We start from the raw sequence: 13959 nt of genomic DNA, 5'->3' as shown, positions 1-13959 counted from the left end.
ATGTCCATGGCATCATTCTCAGTTTCCCACAAAACCATCCCGAAAGATAATGTTCTTCGCCGGTTCTTTACAGGATGGGATTGCCCTCGCCGTTCAGGAGTCCAAGGCTGTTATTTGCTTTGTGCCAGGTTCGTACTGCTGATACCCTGAGGTAACCGGTATTTCATAGTACCGCTGCTAACCAGTGCTCTCTTCAAAGATGACGGCGAGGCCAGCTCAACATGGCAAGACGAATACTTTATAGGTGACGAGGTACAATTTCTGATGGCTCTATTAAGCCCCTATCTGCACACTTTATTCTGAATCGTTCTTTAGCAGTTTACAGAGCTCCTCAAAGCACGATCTGTCCTATTGCGCATCGCCAAAGACAGCCCGGAAGCTGGGTTCCTAGCTTCTGTCTGTCCCGTCACACAATACCCGACAGTTGTCGTCATTAGGTATGAATGTCATTTTATTAAGATGATCAAGCGATGAGCGCACTGCTGACCGTCTTGTAGGAATGGAATGCTACGGGAATATATCATGCCGGATGTCTCGAAAGACGAGTTCCGCAACCGACTTACGGCCGCTATAGAGGATAGTGAAACTGAATCCCAGGCGCTTGCTCCTTCGGTAGCTCAACAACTGCCCCATCAGCCTCAGGAAATGAACCCCCCCGCACCAGCTCCGGAGCCTGCTGTGACACCCCCCACGCGAAGTGCGCCGACATCCGAGACGCCATCAATGCCGGAACAGGTCAGCCGGGATACACCCGAGAATAAATCCAGCGAGAAAGGAAAGAAGCCTGTATATGCTGCAGGCTCTCAAAGTCAGCCCCGAAACCAGGAAGGAAATAAGCACCGCCAATCCCCAATTGAATCCCGGGAAAAGAGCCAGGAGAAGGACACAAAAGGCAAAGCTTCAGTACGAGCCCCAAAGAAAGAGAAGCTGGCGGATGAACCACCAGTTCGTCGGCCCACACAACCAGCAGGGCCTCCAACACAATATCGTCTACAAGTACGATTATTCGATGGAAGTTCCGTGCGATCAACTTTTTCGCCCACGCAGACTATCCACAAAGATGTTCGCCCTTGGCTTGATAGTCAGCTAGAGGAAAAGAAGCCCTATAATCTCAAGCATATTCTCACTCCCTTACCGAACAAGACTCTTACAATCACTGAAGAGGATCAAACGCTTCGTGAGCTCATCACCGGCTCCACGGCAACCTTTGTCATGGTCCCTATCAAAACATATATAGAGGCATACTCGGAATCTGGGTCTTTACCTGTTCGTGCGTTGTCTTCAGCGTATGGGCTGGTTACATCCGTAATCAGCGAGACGGTAGGGTATGTCGGCTCCTTCGTTGGGTACGCCCAAAACACCGTTGCGCCATCACATCCAGAGCCGGCTCAGCCCAGCGAATCACAGCCATCTACAGACAGTACAAGGCGCCCTCGGCCGTGGGGACCCAACATTCGGACCCTTAGAGACCAGGGAAGTGAGCAGGATAGCCAATTCTATAATGGTAACCAGGTGGGCTGTTCAACCTTTATCCCCGAAACTTATAATCAGTATTGCTTGGCTAACTTTGTCATTTTCTGCCGATATAGTTGAATTTCGAACCCAGACAAAATGATGCGCGATGAAATTAGCATATCTTATTGGCGACTAGTACTCTTTCATCCTATACCATTGGTCATGGTCTATGGAAGCTCTGTACATAGTAGGTAGTAGACTGTGCGTTGCTGGTGGATGTGGTGGAACATCCTTGACGATCACTGTATTATCTTTGCACTAGAATAAGCAGGAACAGACCTACGCAGTGGCTTTGGGCCGTAACCCAGAGCGGGCTATATTTCGAGGAAGGAGCGGTGGCCCAACTCAGGAAAGAACAACCACCGGCCCGCCGGCGGTGGCCTCAGGTGCAGGTTTCCCTCGAGGTGACGCAGGTATATTTGATTTCCACTCTAGGAAGGCACGACTCCTGTCGGATATTACTTCGTAGGTATCTTGTCTCTAGACCAGTAAAGGCTTAACTAGGTAGTTGCAGAAAGTATCGTTCTTGAAGAGGAGATTATTCTTTTTATATCTGGGTATCTTTGTTTATCTTGGCCCAAGGTAGACTCTAGTAAATCTCTCGACAAAGATATGAATTCCTTGACGGAAACATGGTCAATAAAATAGTCATAATTACGCCGCTATGCAAACACTGTTCAGATTGACCTCCATGCGGAATTCAAGCTATGTATTTTATCAAACCACTTCGAAGCCCAAACGTAGTATACATAGTATAACCACGCCTAGTAAGGCTTAGCAGCAGCCTGGCAAGCTTTCTATAAAAAAGCAAGAATATCAGCACCATATTATCATGGGCGAGGAAGGAACATACCAGTTGGTCAAGGTACCATCCGCAAATGGACATGTTGCCCTGGTTGTCATCCATGCACTTGCGGAAGTTGCGGATGTCAGTTTCGCAGGCGGGGGTCTCCCAGGAGCTGTTCGTTGCGCTGCTTTGCCAGAGACCGTTGTCCATAGGCTGGGCTTCTGCAGGGGGCGCCTGCTGGGCCTCGGCAGGAGCGCTGGAGCCGCCGCCGGAGAAAAGACCACCGACAGCGTGGCCGATGGAGGAACCAACTGCTACACCACTGTAAGAAATTAATTAGTATCGGATATTTATATATATATATGAGAGGAAAGATCTGGTGTTGCTCCACGCGCAGCTCGTCACCAGGGAAAATAAGACAGGGAAAAAAAAAGTATCCAAGCTCGGGTACGGAATATGCGACTTACGCAGCGGTGGAAGCCATCTGGCCGAAAAGACCTGGACCAGCGCTCTGCTGTGCGGGAGCTGGGGCTGGAGGGGCTTGAGAAGCAGCAGGAGGGTGAGCAGCGGTCGAGTGAGGCTGCTGCTGCTGCTGGCCATAAGGTGCACGAGCCGGCTGAGCGGGTGCAGTCGGACGAGTAGGAGCGCTGCGCGCGGGAGTAGGAGCGGCACCACGGCGTTGGCGAGGCATGTTGACTGATGTATAAGGTTTGTTTAGGTCTAAGAGATAATAGTGGACGTGGGTGACGGGGTTTATATAGCTTTGTAGTAAAGAAGATGGTCGAATAGCCGGCGGAGAAGCAGGTCCACTGGAATTCGGGATGCTTCGAAATCTGCGGCAGTGTGATTGGTGGATAAGTTGTTTATGTCAGCTTTCCATAAGTAGTATAGCGTTATGATCCCGGGCCAAATTGAAGTATTACAGCTTCCGTGGATGGAACTCCAGGTACAAGTTGTTAGAGTTTCTCTAAGTGAAGAGCAATTATGACAGAATTAACTTCAAACTATCCAGTTCTATTGTATGTGAATATTCTAACTCGTTCGTTTGAATTGAATTGCAAACATAGATATACATTAAACCCGGTATCTCCGGCCCCGGATAGTGGCGAGTGTCGCTGACACTGTGAGTCACTTGCTCTGGATACTGAGCGTTGCGGTAAGCTGTGGATGTTTTTATGCTCGTATTATACGCGTAATTGCCACAGAACAATTATCGGTTGGGAATCGCGAGCACCGCAAGACCTTGTGGGCGCCTTACTGCAAGATCTCTCCTGTGAGCTTCCACCCGCTCATTCTCGAAGTCTTCTATGGTAAATTTGCGAACCATTGGACCGACCGAGGGTCGAAGACATCTATCGAAACCGAAGTGCATGGGCCGTCATATTGAGTGCCGATGGCAGACCTTTATGCGTGGATTGCATTGGACATGAACCATTCAGTTGAGTAGCAACTGCGATCATGTTTCCTTTCTTGCTTTCCTCGACTCATCTTTCTTTTTCCTTCTCTCATTGCGGCGCTCCCTGCGCTCTTCCTTACTGCGACCCTTTTTATGTTTGCCGTCTTTCGTATCGGATTTAGTTTTGCCATTCTTGTGTCTCCGGGTAGGGCCAGCATCGTTTTCGGGAGTTTTCATATTTTGTGAGGCTTTGGTCTCCTCGGCCCCGCTCGCAGGTCCGGTGTTGGCGTTGGAATGTTCCGAATCGCTTGAAGCAGCCTTGGAAGATGCCTCGGGCGTGGTGCTTGGTTTCTTAGCTAAGAGTGATGCTTTCAGTTGCGCGCGAGCCTTCTCCTTGGCCATTTGTTCCTCCCGTTGCAAATCATATTTGTCGTTTCCGGCCTATAAACGTAAGTGATGGCCCAAGTGGGGCAGGATTGGAGTTGCATACAAGCCCATGTTTAATAAAGCGCCCGGCAGCTTGTTTATCAAGCACCATGGTCCTCTGCTCTGGTTCTGTCTCCAGTGTCTTTATCTTGTCGAAGTATTGTCTCACTCTCGTTAGTTCTCTAAAAACCGGATGCTCTGTAGCTTTTACACCGCGTAAGCGCAAATACGCTGTGAAAAAAAAAGGTAAGTTAGTTCATGCTTTTTAGTGTATTAAGGGAGTTGTACAGAAGATCAGTGATTCCAAAGCATAAGTAATCAAGACATGAAATTTCGCTTTGTCTAGAACCGGCAGCTTCTTAGACGATTCTATGACGGTGCTCTCCAGGATCGGCACAAGTGCCTCTTCGAGGTCATCGACATTATCGTCCAGCTGTTCAATGAGCGGAATTAAGTCTGCAGACTCCATTTTGCCGGGGTATATTCACGGAGTAGGTAGGTTCAATGACCTTGAAGTTTGTCGGGTGTGGATTCTTTGAAAGTTTGCTGCGATCGCCGAGCATAATAGGCGGTGGCCAAGGCGGTGAGGATGGCGAGCATCAATTGCCGATCAGGGCAGGCTGCTCTTTACTTGTCAGGGTGTGAATACGCCAAACCAAGACTGACTTCGACCTCGGGCACGCTGTCAATGTGTATTACTTGAATATTTCCATTCTGTGCAGCCACGAGAAAACAAATGCTACCTGAACATTCATAGCGCAACCCCAATTTAATGGCGGTGTTCGGTCACCACCTCTCAGTCTCGCATATGTTGGGAGTCCGTCCGCTCCTGCGAGCAGCGGCCTCAGAAGTATGTGGTGCTAAAGCGCGTATTCCTCACCAGATCTTTCCTAGCCGACTAGCATCGACATGGATGCAAGATACAGACAAAGCCTCCACGAAGAGTGAAAACCGCCGACTATCTGGCCGCATCCATATTCTCGGAGTTGGAAATGTTGGCACATTTGTCGCCCATTCGCTCGCGAGCCAGCCCTCTCCACCACCCATCACTCTTCTTTTCCACAATCCGGGGGTTCTCTATGCTTTTCAGAAACGGAAACAGTGCCTGGCCGTCAATAGCGCTGGCCTAGACGACATCAAGACTGGCTTTGACGTCAGTGTCCTCTCCGACGGAACTTGGTACTCGTTGCCTTATGGAGCCGAAGGGAATAATGCGCCGGCGGGTGGAGAACGCATCGCTGAAAATATGGCCGAAACTGAAGCCGAAATTGAGGCTAAAATGGCAGATATTGAAGATGATACCGAACCAATTGAGTGTTTAATAGTCACCGCCAAAGCACCTGCAACTGTAGCTGCTCTGCGATCTGTACAGCACCGATTGACACCCGAATCTACCGTACTGTTCATCCAAAACGGCATGGGGGTTATTGATGTAGTAAACAAGAAAGTTTTCCCGGAGCCTACACTCCGTCCACACTACATGCTTGGTATCGTCAGTCATGGCCTTGCTCAGCGACAGGATAGGTTTCATGTCACGCACACAGGGGTGGGCACAACGATCCTAGGTCCAGTGCCATCACAAAACTCCGGAACCCTGACATCAACCGACAAGGAGCCAGACTGGGCCCCGAGTACCAAATATTTACTGCGCACATTGACACTTACGCCGTCTTTGGTTGCTGTTGCGGAGACCCCTTCCTCTATCATGCTATATCAGCTGGAGAAACTAGCCATGAATTCCATTATCAATCCATTGACTGCATTGATGAACTGTCGAAATGGCGAAATCTTGTATAACTATAGCTTCACGCGCGTGATGAGATTACTTCTTTTTGAGGTCTCCAGCGTGATCTGCAGTTTACCAGAGCTGCAAGGCATACCTGGGGTCGAGGGTCGCTTTTCTCCGGAGCGTTTGCGCGGGATGGTAACGCAGCTTGCAAACAAAACCGCCAAAAACCACAGTTCCATGCTGCAGGACGTGCGATCCAACAAAACAACAGAGATCGAGTTTCTAAACGGATACATTATACGACGGGGTGAGGAACTCGGCATAAAATGCGTGGCGAACTACATGATCAAACACCTTGTGCTTGCAAAACAACGAGAATCACGGCAGAAGGATCTCAGCGCTATTCCTATTGACATCACAGATGACCCCAAGAACAGGGGGTCTTGACCGTTTACATGTGATTAACGCATTTATGCTCAACATGCTACGGCTTGCAAGGCTTTATTACAGAGTCCCTTAATTTGCTTCCACCTCTTTAGCAACATTTGCACCTTCCCCTGGTGCTCCTGGCCTATCTTGCTAGATCCAAGATTACCCAATTCCCCTATAGCAAAATCCGCCTCTTTTATATATGTACGGATCCATTCTCGGATAATGTCTTCCGACTTCTTTTCATCTACTCCTCTGGTAGAGTAGCCGAGGACGTAGTTTTGCCAATCTTCGAGGGACATATATTTAATGCAAGCCGCGATTTCGGTCCGGTAACACACTCCCGTGGCTGTGACTTGATAGTTTCTAGTCGAGTGTAAGCAGAGAACTCAAACATGGGCACGGAAGACCAAAATTTACCCGAAGTACTGCTGCAGGTTCAGCTCTTCCTGAATGGACGCGCTGAGGTCTTGAAATACTATATCATCCAAGTATAATGTCTCGGATTCGTTCTGGTCTAGGTAAAATCCATCTACCAAAATCAGCAAACAGGAAGGAGAAATCATAAGCTACGCTTGCCTCACATTCGGTGAACAGAAAGTCATTTGGATGAGGCCCATAACTCATGAAAATCTCCTCGCCTGGCTCTACATTAAAAGCTGTAAGCAGTCTATTAAAAAAAATTTAGCTTCAACAGGCACGTACCATACGCTTTCACAGCCCTAAAGACGTATTCTTGGCCATCAAACTTAACATCACACTGTATTAAGTCAGCAAATCGGTCTTGCAGTTTACTGCCAATCGCACATACTGCCACATCGGAATGATTGAAGTAATCAGCGAATGGAAGCAACGCCATAGCATCGTTCCGATCTTCAGGTGGCCCCTGGCCAGGCATCAGATAGAAGAAGCTCCTGGTGTTGACAATCAACCAGTAATAGGAGTAAATTTCCTTGCTGGTCTCAGGGAAAACAGCAACCACGCTCTCCCAGGCCTTGCGCAGTCGTTGTTCCTGCTGGGGGAGAAGCTTCTGGTGGGAAGACTCATATTCGAACTTCAGTTTCTCTTTTGGAACACTCTTCCAGCAACCTGATATTGACGGTGGTAGAATAGTGGCCGGTCCAGAAGAGGAGCAAGCACGCAATGACTCTGGCCATAAAATCGGCATGCAATCTTCAAAATCGTCCTGGGTTGGCCAGGTTTTTCTCCAAAGTTCATACGGCTCCAGGTCCTCTGGCTCGCCATGACACAAAAATGCCGCTAGAAGCGCATGTACCGGCGTTCCTTCGGCAAATTTGCTAGCGAATGAAGATGGAATTGTGTCTACTGTCAACATTACTTTTCGTGGGACTCGCACAATCGCCTCGTTCTCCTATGTACAGACCTTAGAATGCGAAATACTTCACAGATGCGGGACATGCGGTCACGTACTTGTATACTCCGCATGGCTAGCATTCCTAGACCACGCCCTGGGAATTTTGCTGGGCCAACCCCATTCACAATGATGCCCTGAGATATTGCCCATTGCGTGAACAATTCATGTTCCTCGCCAGGCCACCAATCTGGCCTCATGTTTCTTGTCCGGGAAAGGACCTGAAAATGCAAATTTTGACCGACCCTACTTTATATGTTGGCAAAATTCACGTCGGAAACGACATGTTTGGTCACACTATTCCACTGTACTAAACTTCTTATGAGCAAGGGTTGATAAAATCAAAATTATCACCGTTATCAATCTTTTATCAGTAGTACGGTGGGGCACAAGGGCCACCTGCGTCGCCCGGAGCCCTCCTCCGCATCAGACCACCTCCGAACTCATCTCATCCTGGTTTGAATACCAAACAATGTCTGTCTGAACTTCTAGCAGCAAATGTCGCTCTTGAAGAGACCAGGGCCTATTGCTCGCAATGTGCGAGAGATTGCACTACCATGCACACGTATCCCCCCGCCCGCATGCTCGCGCTCTTTCTCCGGCCTCAATCGCCCACCACCAAAATATCCCCATCATGTGCCGCTCGGCTTCTTTGAGAAGGGGTTTCTCGCCATTGGTTCTGCAGCAGGGGCACTACTCAATCCTCGAAGAGCTGGTCAGTCTGAAACTACTGGAAAAGGGTACTATCCTGAAAAACTAACTCAATTCTCCTGATCTAGACCTAATCGCAACCCTCGGCGAAGTAACAGCAACACCATACTTTATATATAGACTCCGCAATGCTATGCTCCAAGATCCTACAGGCCGACAAATTCTCCGCGACCGCCCACGCATTACCTCCGAAACACTCCCTCTTCCCTACCTCCGTTCCCTCCCGGAGAACTCGGTCGGACGGGCCTACGCCGCATGGCTAGACAGGGAAGGCGTCTCCCCAGATACCCGCGATAATGTGCAGTACATCGATGACCCAGAATGCGCATACGTCATGCAGCGATACCGCGAGTGTCACGATTTTTACCATGCTGTGACTGGGCTTCCTACATTCGTAGAGGGCGAGCTGGCGCTGAAGGCGTTTGAATTCTTGAACACGTTGATCCCGATGACGGGACTTAGCATGGCTGCATCTGTACGGTTGAAGCCTGCGGAGCGGGAAAGGTTATTTTCGCTGTATCTTCCTTGGGCAGTGCGTAGTGGACTGTCCAGCAAGGAACTTATCAACGTTTATTGGGAGAAAGTTCTAGAGAATGATGTTGACGAATTGCGGGCGGAGCTGGGGATTGAGAAACCGCCGGACATGAGAGACATTCGACGAATGATAAGGATGCAGAAGAAAAGGGAGAAGGAACGATTGGAGGGCAAGAGTTCCTAGGCTTCTTTGTGCTTGGTGAATAACTTGTGTATTTTTAGCGAGATGTATAGATGTATATTACCCCACTTAACAGCTTTCGAAGCAGAGCAATAACAAGCGATGACTTGTCCCTTCACCCCTAACAATTGAATGTCTCCAATCCACGTAGATAGGCATGTTCATTTTATCAAAAGCCCAGGTCAGCAAATGTAGCTTAAAGCAGGTGATCGGATGCGTCGTAAATCATAGCCTTCCATAACCATGCCTCTTTCCTTCTCACAGATCCAGTAGATCGTCGTCATCATCCCATCCGCCCTTACGCCGATTAATCACAATCTTCTGCTCCTCCTCGTCCTTGCGCTGATTCTCCGCCACGGCATTCAGAAGCTGTTTGAGTTGCTCTTCTGTGACCTTTTGTCGTAGTTGACCTGTCTGCGCAAGCATGATGAGTCTGTTCTCAATATCCATAGCACGAGACTCCTTCACCATGCGGATACGCCCTAGACGATCTGCGGCTTCCGGTTCAAGGATCTGGTTTAGGATACTGGTGCGTCGTTCGGCTGGAGACAGACGGACGTATTATGAGCGGGTGTTGTAGCAATTGGGGGGGGAAGGGGGGGTGTCCAGGAGAGCCTACCTTCAACTTGTCTGGCGAAAATGGCGGGTTAGTGATTTCTCTTGATCGGGGCATATCACGAGCCTGAAATCATACGTACTTTCTTTGGTCTTCTTGGCCACCCTCTGATGGCCCCGGGCCACCCCGCGGGCCACCGCCCTGTTGCTGGAGTTGCGCAAGACGAGCTCGCCTGATCTATAGCGGTATTCATGTCAACCCGACTGCGGGTATTGTGTGACCGGGTCCGAATTGGGAGCGGCATGTACTGACCTCCTCTAGCTCTGCGTCTGCCATGGCTCTTCCGAGAAATAGTTGGGGTAGTCTGACAACAGAAAATACGTGAGGGAAAACAAAGACGGAGCTTCTCGATAGAGATTGAATATTGCGTCAGTCGATCTGAAGATTTGTCGCGCTGATAGAAGCCGAACCCCACTCAAACTATGGCCTGAGGCAACAAAGTTTCAAGACGGGGGTGGGGCTGAATTCAATACTACTATTCCAAATCGCGGCAGGTCAGACTCCGAGAATCATGCCGGATCACGGATGGCTGTGATTATGGTCATTGCGCCATTGACGCACGTTTTCCTCTTGCAGAGAAGATATTGACCCGCCATTGGTTGGTGCCTGAGCTTGTGTCTTGCTCTCAAGTAGGCAAGGAAGGAAAAGTGTATTACCTTCGGAGTATTCAAGGCTTGAAGCCGAATCGCCCCGCTGTAGTCCCCATTGTATCCTGTTTTCCTCTAAGTACTCCGTACAATTATTACTGTGACAGCCCCAGTGGATGATATATTGTTGGGTTGGTTGGTCAAGGGATGCACCATTGATACATGTGACGCTTAGCAAACATTTGATCCAGCCTGCATGTGGTCGTCACTGTCTGGCAGAGAAGCTCCAAGTTAATAAGGCAGCAAGAGCCCCCCCACTGACTACTTGTACGACGTCGGAACGCGCAATTGCACTCTGAACAGCTGTTTCAAAGTGGCTTTGGTGTGATCCCTTGCGCTGTTTGTTAGCAAGTTCAGCAAGATCGGCGCCCTGTCTGTCATGTTTCTGACGAGGTCGGTTATTTTGCTCCGATGAATGGTCACGAGCAAATCAGTCTAACAGATGCTGGAATAGCTATGATAATAACACGAAATATTAATATATTCATGTCGCAATCACATATTGGAGCTCGGCTTCGCCTTGTGATAGCAAGGATTCGTGGAAACGCGAATACACGTCACATGATTAAGTAGCGGTCATTTATGGTAAGTAATTCGCCACTACGGTATGGCCGCGGTAAATACGGCTCGGAGGAGTGGCTCCGCCGGGATCCTCCTTGAGCCCTTGACTGACGAAGAGGCTGCGAAGTGCTTCCACCACCAGCAACATTCCTCATCTGCTAGCCGCCTTGGAAGAGGGGTTCGTTCCATCTCCAACTCCCTCTTCCTGTCGTCACTCACATTCCTTATTCCAATATCACCTCGCCCCGGCCCGCCCAGTCTACCTTCGTTCTGCTGCCTCGCATCCGCTCCCTTCCCAGCCTTGACCTCATTCCTCTTCTTCGGCGTCAATGCGTCCCAACTGAACCCATTAGCGCCTCCTCGAGTTACGCGCCGATACGAATCCTGTCTTCCAAGCTCAATATCTCGCAAATCCAATCTCCAGCACTCTTTCTTCGAATCGATCCGTTTTCATGAGAGCGACAGATTGACTATCTGCCTAATAGTGACGTCTATCTGGTCCCGGCGCCTCCCCCCGTCGCCGACTCCCCGACGAGATCCTCGCCACCATGGCAGAGTATGTTCCCAAACTCAAAAGCGTTATGAGGCAAATTCTAATTCATCTATAGTTTAATCGCCTTCCATTCTTACTACTCTCACCAGAGTTTCCTCTCACCCTCAAACATGATTCCACGCCCCAGCCACAAACGCTCCCTTTCCTCTGGTAATAGGTCTGCTTCGCCAGAGCGACAAGTTACGAAAGCCAAATCCACAAATGACCTCTTGAAAATCGCCGCTACACCCCCGGCTACAGCCGTTCGATCCTCGAGTGAAGGTGGATTCACCGACGCCGGTTTCAGCACGCTGAAGGACCCGAGACTTGTACCAAGCTCTGAATCATCAGAATCGTCTACACCACCTTCGCATCACCCGGACCTCAACGATGAAGTCGCAACGTTAAGTTCAAAGCTAGTACAAGCCATCAATAATCAGACAAAGCTCGACGACACTCTAGTCGCCACCCGTCAAGAATTAGAGCAAGCCCAGGAAAGGGTTCGCGCTCTAGAGTTAGAGAACGATAAATACCGACGAGACATCGATGAAAGTGTATACGTGAAGAAAGTCGACGTTGATGATGGATTTGCGCGTTTGGAAGCCTCTTTAGAAGAGGAGAAGACGCAGCGTATCATGATCGAGAAGGAGAAGAAGGGCATTGAGCAGGAGCTAGAGACACTCACTGCTGCTCTTTTCGAGGAAGCGAACAAGGTAAATTAACGATCTGACTATGCCTTTAAAACTCTTTCGAATTTCTTCCTAACTTCGGTTCAATAGATGGTCGCTGCTGCCAAACTCGAGCGTGAAGCTGTGGAGAAGAAAAACGAACAGTTGCGCTCCCAAGTCAAGGACACAGAATCGCTCCTCGCCTCGCATCAAGAACAACTAGCCGAGTTGAAATCCGTCCTCCAAGTTATGAATATTTCAAAAGATGACCTTGATGGCCGCACAGCCATTTCTACAGCACCACCTTCTCCAGCCGGCCCCTTACAACCACCTGCGTTTACGCGGAAGAGTATGGAAGCTACAGATATCCCTAACGATATTATATGCGCCGAAATTGCTCCAGGTCCTGCTACAAGCTTTCCTGAGCTCATTAAGACTGTATGTCGAACCGACGTACTAGGGTTCGAAGATTTTCGGGACCTATTTGCTACAGCAAAAAGCTCTAAACCACCCAGCCGAACGACCAGTGGGTCATACTCTGGGTTGAATGTCATGAGCTTAGCTAGCTTCAGCGGCGCGGGATTCGGCTCGGCCTCCTCGTCGCCCTCCAAATCTCAGACCCATTCACCGAATGGAAGTGTTTCCTCACCGCAACCAACAATTGCGAACATTCCTCTGAAGGATGCGCGTTTCTACAAGCGCGCACTTATGGAAGATATTGAACCGACCCTTAGACTTGATGCGGCTCCAGGAATATCATGGCTGACCAGACGGACTGTGTTAAGTGGTATCTGTGAAGGAAGCCTTGTTGTCGAGCCGATGCCATCAAATGTCAAGAAATATGAGTTTCCGTGCTCTCTCTGTGGCGAACGGCGAAACGGCTCTGATAACGAGCGGACCCACCGTTTCCGAACTTCTGACAGTGAAACAGCACAGCGATATCCGTTGTGCGTCCTCTGCCTAGAGAGGGTGCGCTCGTGCTGCGAGTTTACAGGCTATCTTCGCCTCATTCTTGACGGCCACATCCACGCCGAAGATGCCGACGATTTACAGGAGGCTTGGGAAGAAACAGTTCGCCTAAGAGAGAGGATGTTTTGGTCCAGAATTGGCGGTGGGATCGTCCCCATTTTCGCTCAAACGAGTGCCCCAGAAGACCATCTCGAAGAGCCTCAGCCCGGTGTTGATACTCCTATCCAAAATCCCGTGGTGAAAATCGAACAAAGCGATATACAGAATACCACTCTTGATCAGGAGAAAATCGCTGCAAGCATCCAGCCTGTCACGGCGGACGCCATGTCCTAGAGTTCTAATCCTAGGCATACCTAATTTATCACTTTGGCATTGTCAACATGTCTTCCTTTCATCTCGAGAATCGACTTGGCAAAACAAACCGCTCGTACAGAACTTCGACATTTGCTAAACGGTCATTCAGAAGTTAGAACCGCTCCGCAGATTGAACAACAAAGTTGTTCAAGTCAGCGGCAGGTCATAGCGGGATATAATTCAAGGTAGCATGACCTTAAGCGCGGGCCGCTTGTTATCTTTTTTTGCTTATGCTCCTTACTCTCTATTAACACCGTGCCAACGGGTATTCGTGGTGTTGTCGCTTTTAATATCTTGTGTCGTCTATCACCTGCGACCAGCGCCCGCATCTTGTATTAATACTAATATTGTTCTGCTTCGTTTGATTTCTGTGTATGGTCTTATTTCCTAATATTTTCTTTTTCAGTATTCTTTGTTGTTTTTCTTTCCTCCTTTTCTTTTCTTTATTGCGCTATTCCCTTGATCTGTTGGGGACTCATCATACGGCGCAACGGGAGTACTTTTGTTTTGTTCTTCTCATGGGTGATTCGTT

The 13959-nt window shown here is 49.2% G+C and overlaps 8 protein-coding genes across 8 annotated transcripts; 4 read left to right on the top strand and 4 right to left on the bottom strand.

Annotated features, from left to right (window-relative positions):
* Window positions 1-5: 5 nt before the first annotated feature.
* Window positions 6-2052, top strand: ASPVEDRAFT_40181 (UBX domain protein). The gene is made up of 5 exons (XM_040812076.1): window positions 6-128; window positions 200-252; window positions 316-437; window positions 498-1512; window positions 1590-2052. The coding sequence occupies exons 1-5, from the start codon at window positions 50-52 to the stop codon at window positions 1623-1625; spliced, it is 1305 nt and encodes a 434-aa protein (XP_040666403.1). The 5' UTR covers window positions 6-49; the 3' UTR covers window positions 1626-2052.
* On the bottom strand, window positions 2014-2849 carry ASPVEDRAFT_40180 (coiled-coil-helix-coiled-coil-helix domain-containing protein). Its single transcript, XM_040812075.1, has 2 exons — window positions 2369-2849; window positions 2014-2312 (listed from the first exon to the last, which is right to left on the bottom strand). Exons 1-2 carry the CDS (start codon window positions 2510-2512, stop codon window positions 2280-2282), a joined length of 177 nt encoding a protein of 58 aa, XP_040666402.1. The 5' UTR covers window positions 2513-2849; the 3' UTR covers window positions 2014-2279.
* Window positions 2850-3287: 438 nt separating this feature from the next.
* ASPVEDRAFT_40179 (Sas10/Utp3/C1D family protein) lies at window positions 3288-4641 on the bottom strand. Its single transcript, XM_040812074.1, has 3 exons — window positions 4413-4641; window positions 4189-4355; window positions 3288-4139 (listed from the first exon to the last, which is right to left on the bottom strand). The coding sequence occupies exons 1-3, from the start codon at window positions 4591-4593 to the stop codon at window positions 3759-3761; spliced, it is 729 nt and encodes a 242-aa protein (XP_040666401.1). The 5' UTR covers window positions 4594-4641; the 3' UTR covers window positions 3288-3758.
* A 291-nt stretch (window positions 4642-4932) lies between these two features.
* Window positions 4933-6300, top strand: ASPVEDRAFT_128412 (ketopantoate reductase family protein; the record flags this gene model as incomplete). Its single annotated transcript, XM_040806543.1, has 2 exons — window positions 4933-5347; window positions 5420-6300. 2 exons carry the CDS (start codon window positions 4933-4935, stop codon window positions 6298-6300), a joined length of 1296 nt encoding a protein of 431 aa, XP_040666400.1.
* ASPVEDRAFT_583184 (uncharacterized protein) lies at window positions 5937-8176 on the bottom strand. The gene is made up of 6 exons (XM_040815417.1): window positions 7714-8176; window positions 7094-7654; window positions 6988-7042; window positions 6867-6929; window positions 6703-6814; window positions 5937-6648 (listed from the first exon to the last, which is right to left on the bottom strand). The coding sequence occupies exons 1-6, from the start codon at window positions 7852-7854 to the stop codon at window positions 6330-6332; spliced, it is 1251 nt and encodes a 416-aa protein (XP_040666399.1). The 5' UTR covers window positions 7855-8176; the 3' UTR covers window positions 5937-6329.
* Window positions 8153-9083, top strand: coq4 (ubiquinone biosynthesis protein COQ4; the record flags this gene model as incomplete). Its single annotated transcript, XM_040817158.1, has 2 exons — window positions 8153-8369; window positions 8434-9083. 2 exons carry the CDS (start codon window positions 8153-8155, stop codon window positions 9081-9083), a joined length of 867 nt encoding a protein of 288 aa, XP_040666398.1.
* Window positions 8877-10461, bottom strand: ASPVEDRAFT_583105 (DNA-binding protein). The gene is made up of 4 exons (XM_040815416.1): window positions 9949-10461; window positions 9779-9873; window positions 9700-9710; window positions 8877-9622 (listed from the first exon to the last, which is right to left on the bottom strand). Exons 1-4 carry the CDS (start codon window positions 9970-9972, stop codon window positions 9339-9341), a joined length of 414 nt encoding a protein of 137 aa, XP_040666397.1. The 5' UTR covers window positions 9973-10461; the 3' UTR covers window positions 8877-9338.
* A 991-nt stretch (window positions 10462-11452) lies between these two features.
* ASPVEDRAFT_82194 (guanine nucleotide exchange factor SEC2) lies at window positions 11453-13406 on the top strand (the record flags this gene model as incomplete). The annotated part of the gene is made up of 3 exons (XM_040817157.1): window positions 11453-11460; window positions 11513-12149; window positions 12216-13406. 3 exons carry the CDS (start codon window positions 11453-11455, stop codon window positions 13404-13406), a joined length of 1836 nt encoding a protein of 611 aa, XP_040666396.1.
* Window positions 13407-13959: the final 553 nt, after the last annotated feature.

The sequence above is a fragment of the Aspergillus versicolor genome, assembly GCF_001890125.1.
Source record: "Aspergillus versicolor CBS 583.65 unplaced genomic scaffold ASPVEscaffold_3, whole genome shotgun sequence".
NCBI lineage: Eukaryota > Fungi > Ascomycota > Eurotiomycetes > Eurotiales > Aspergillaceae > Aspergillus > Aspergillus versicolor.
This window is presented reverse-complemented; position numbering and strand designations above follow the sequence as displayed.

What these genes read in the sequence shown, in the direction of transcription:
- ASPVEDRAFT_40181 (XM_040812076.1), top strand. Translation starts at nt 50, where the DNA reads ATGTTCTTCGCCGGTTCTTTACAGGATGGGATTGCCCTCGCCGTTCAG. An exon ending in TGTTATTTGCTTTGTGCCAG is followed by an intron (nt 129 to 199) that starts GTTCGTACTGCT and finishes CTCTCTTCAAAG; the next exon opens with ATGACGGCGAGGCCAGCTCA. An exon ending in AATTCTATAATGGTAACCAG is followed by an intron (nt 1,513 to 1,589) that starts GTGGGCTGTTCA and finishes CTGCCGATATAG; the next exon opens with TTGAATTTCGAACCCAGACA.
- ASPVEDRAFT_40180 (XM_040812075.1), bottom strand. Translation starts at nt 2,512, where the DNA reads ATGGACAACGGTCTCTGGCAAAGCAGCGCAACGAACAGCTCCTGGGAG. An exon ending in GATGGTACCTTGACCAACTG is followed by an intron (nt 2,313 to 2,368) that starts GTATGTTCCTTC and finishes GCTTTTTTATAG; the next exon opens with AAAGCTTGCCAGGCTGCTGC.
- ASPVEDRAFT_40179 (XM_040812074.1), bottom strand. Translation starts at nt 4,593, where the DNA reads ATGGAGTCTGCAGACTTAATTCCGCTCATTGAACAGCTGGACGATAAT. An exon ending in TTTGGAATCACTGATCTTCT is followed by an intron (nt 4,356 to 4,412) that starts GTACAACTCCCT and finishes TTTTTTTCACAG; the next exon opens with CGTATTTGCGCTTACGCGGT. An exon ending in GCTTTATTAAACATGGGCTT is followed by an intron (nt 4,140 to 4,188) that starts GTATGCAACTCC and finishes TTACGTTTATAG; the next exon opens with GCCGGAAACGACAAATATGA.
- ASPVEDRAFT_583184 (XM_040815417.1), bottom strand. Translation starts at nt 7,854, where the DNA reads ATGAGGCCAGATTGGTGGCCTGGCGAGGAACATGAATTGTTCACGCAA. An exon ending in TCAATCATTCCGATGTGGCA is followed by an intron (nt 7,043 to 7,093) that starts GTATGTGCGATT and finishes GACTTAATACAG; the next exon opens with TGTGATGTTAAGTTTGATGG. An exon ending in AACCTGCAGCAGTACTTCGG is followed by an intron (nt 6,649 to 6,702) that starts GTAAATTTTGGT and finishes ACACTCGACTAG; the next exon opens with AAACTATCAAGTCACAGCCA.
- ASPVEDRAFT_583105 (XM_040815416.1), bottom strand. Translation starts at nt 9,972, where the DNA reads ATGGCAGACGCAGAGCTAGAGGAG. An exon ending in CAGACGCAGAGCTAGAGGAG is followed by an intron (nt 9,874 to 9,948) that starts GTCAGTACATGC and finishes ATACCGCTATAG; the next exon opens with ATCAGGCGAGCTCGTCTTGC.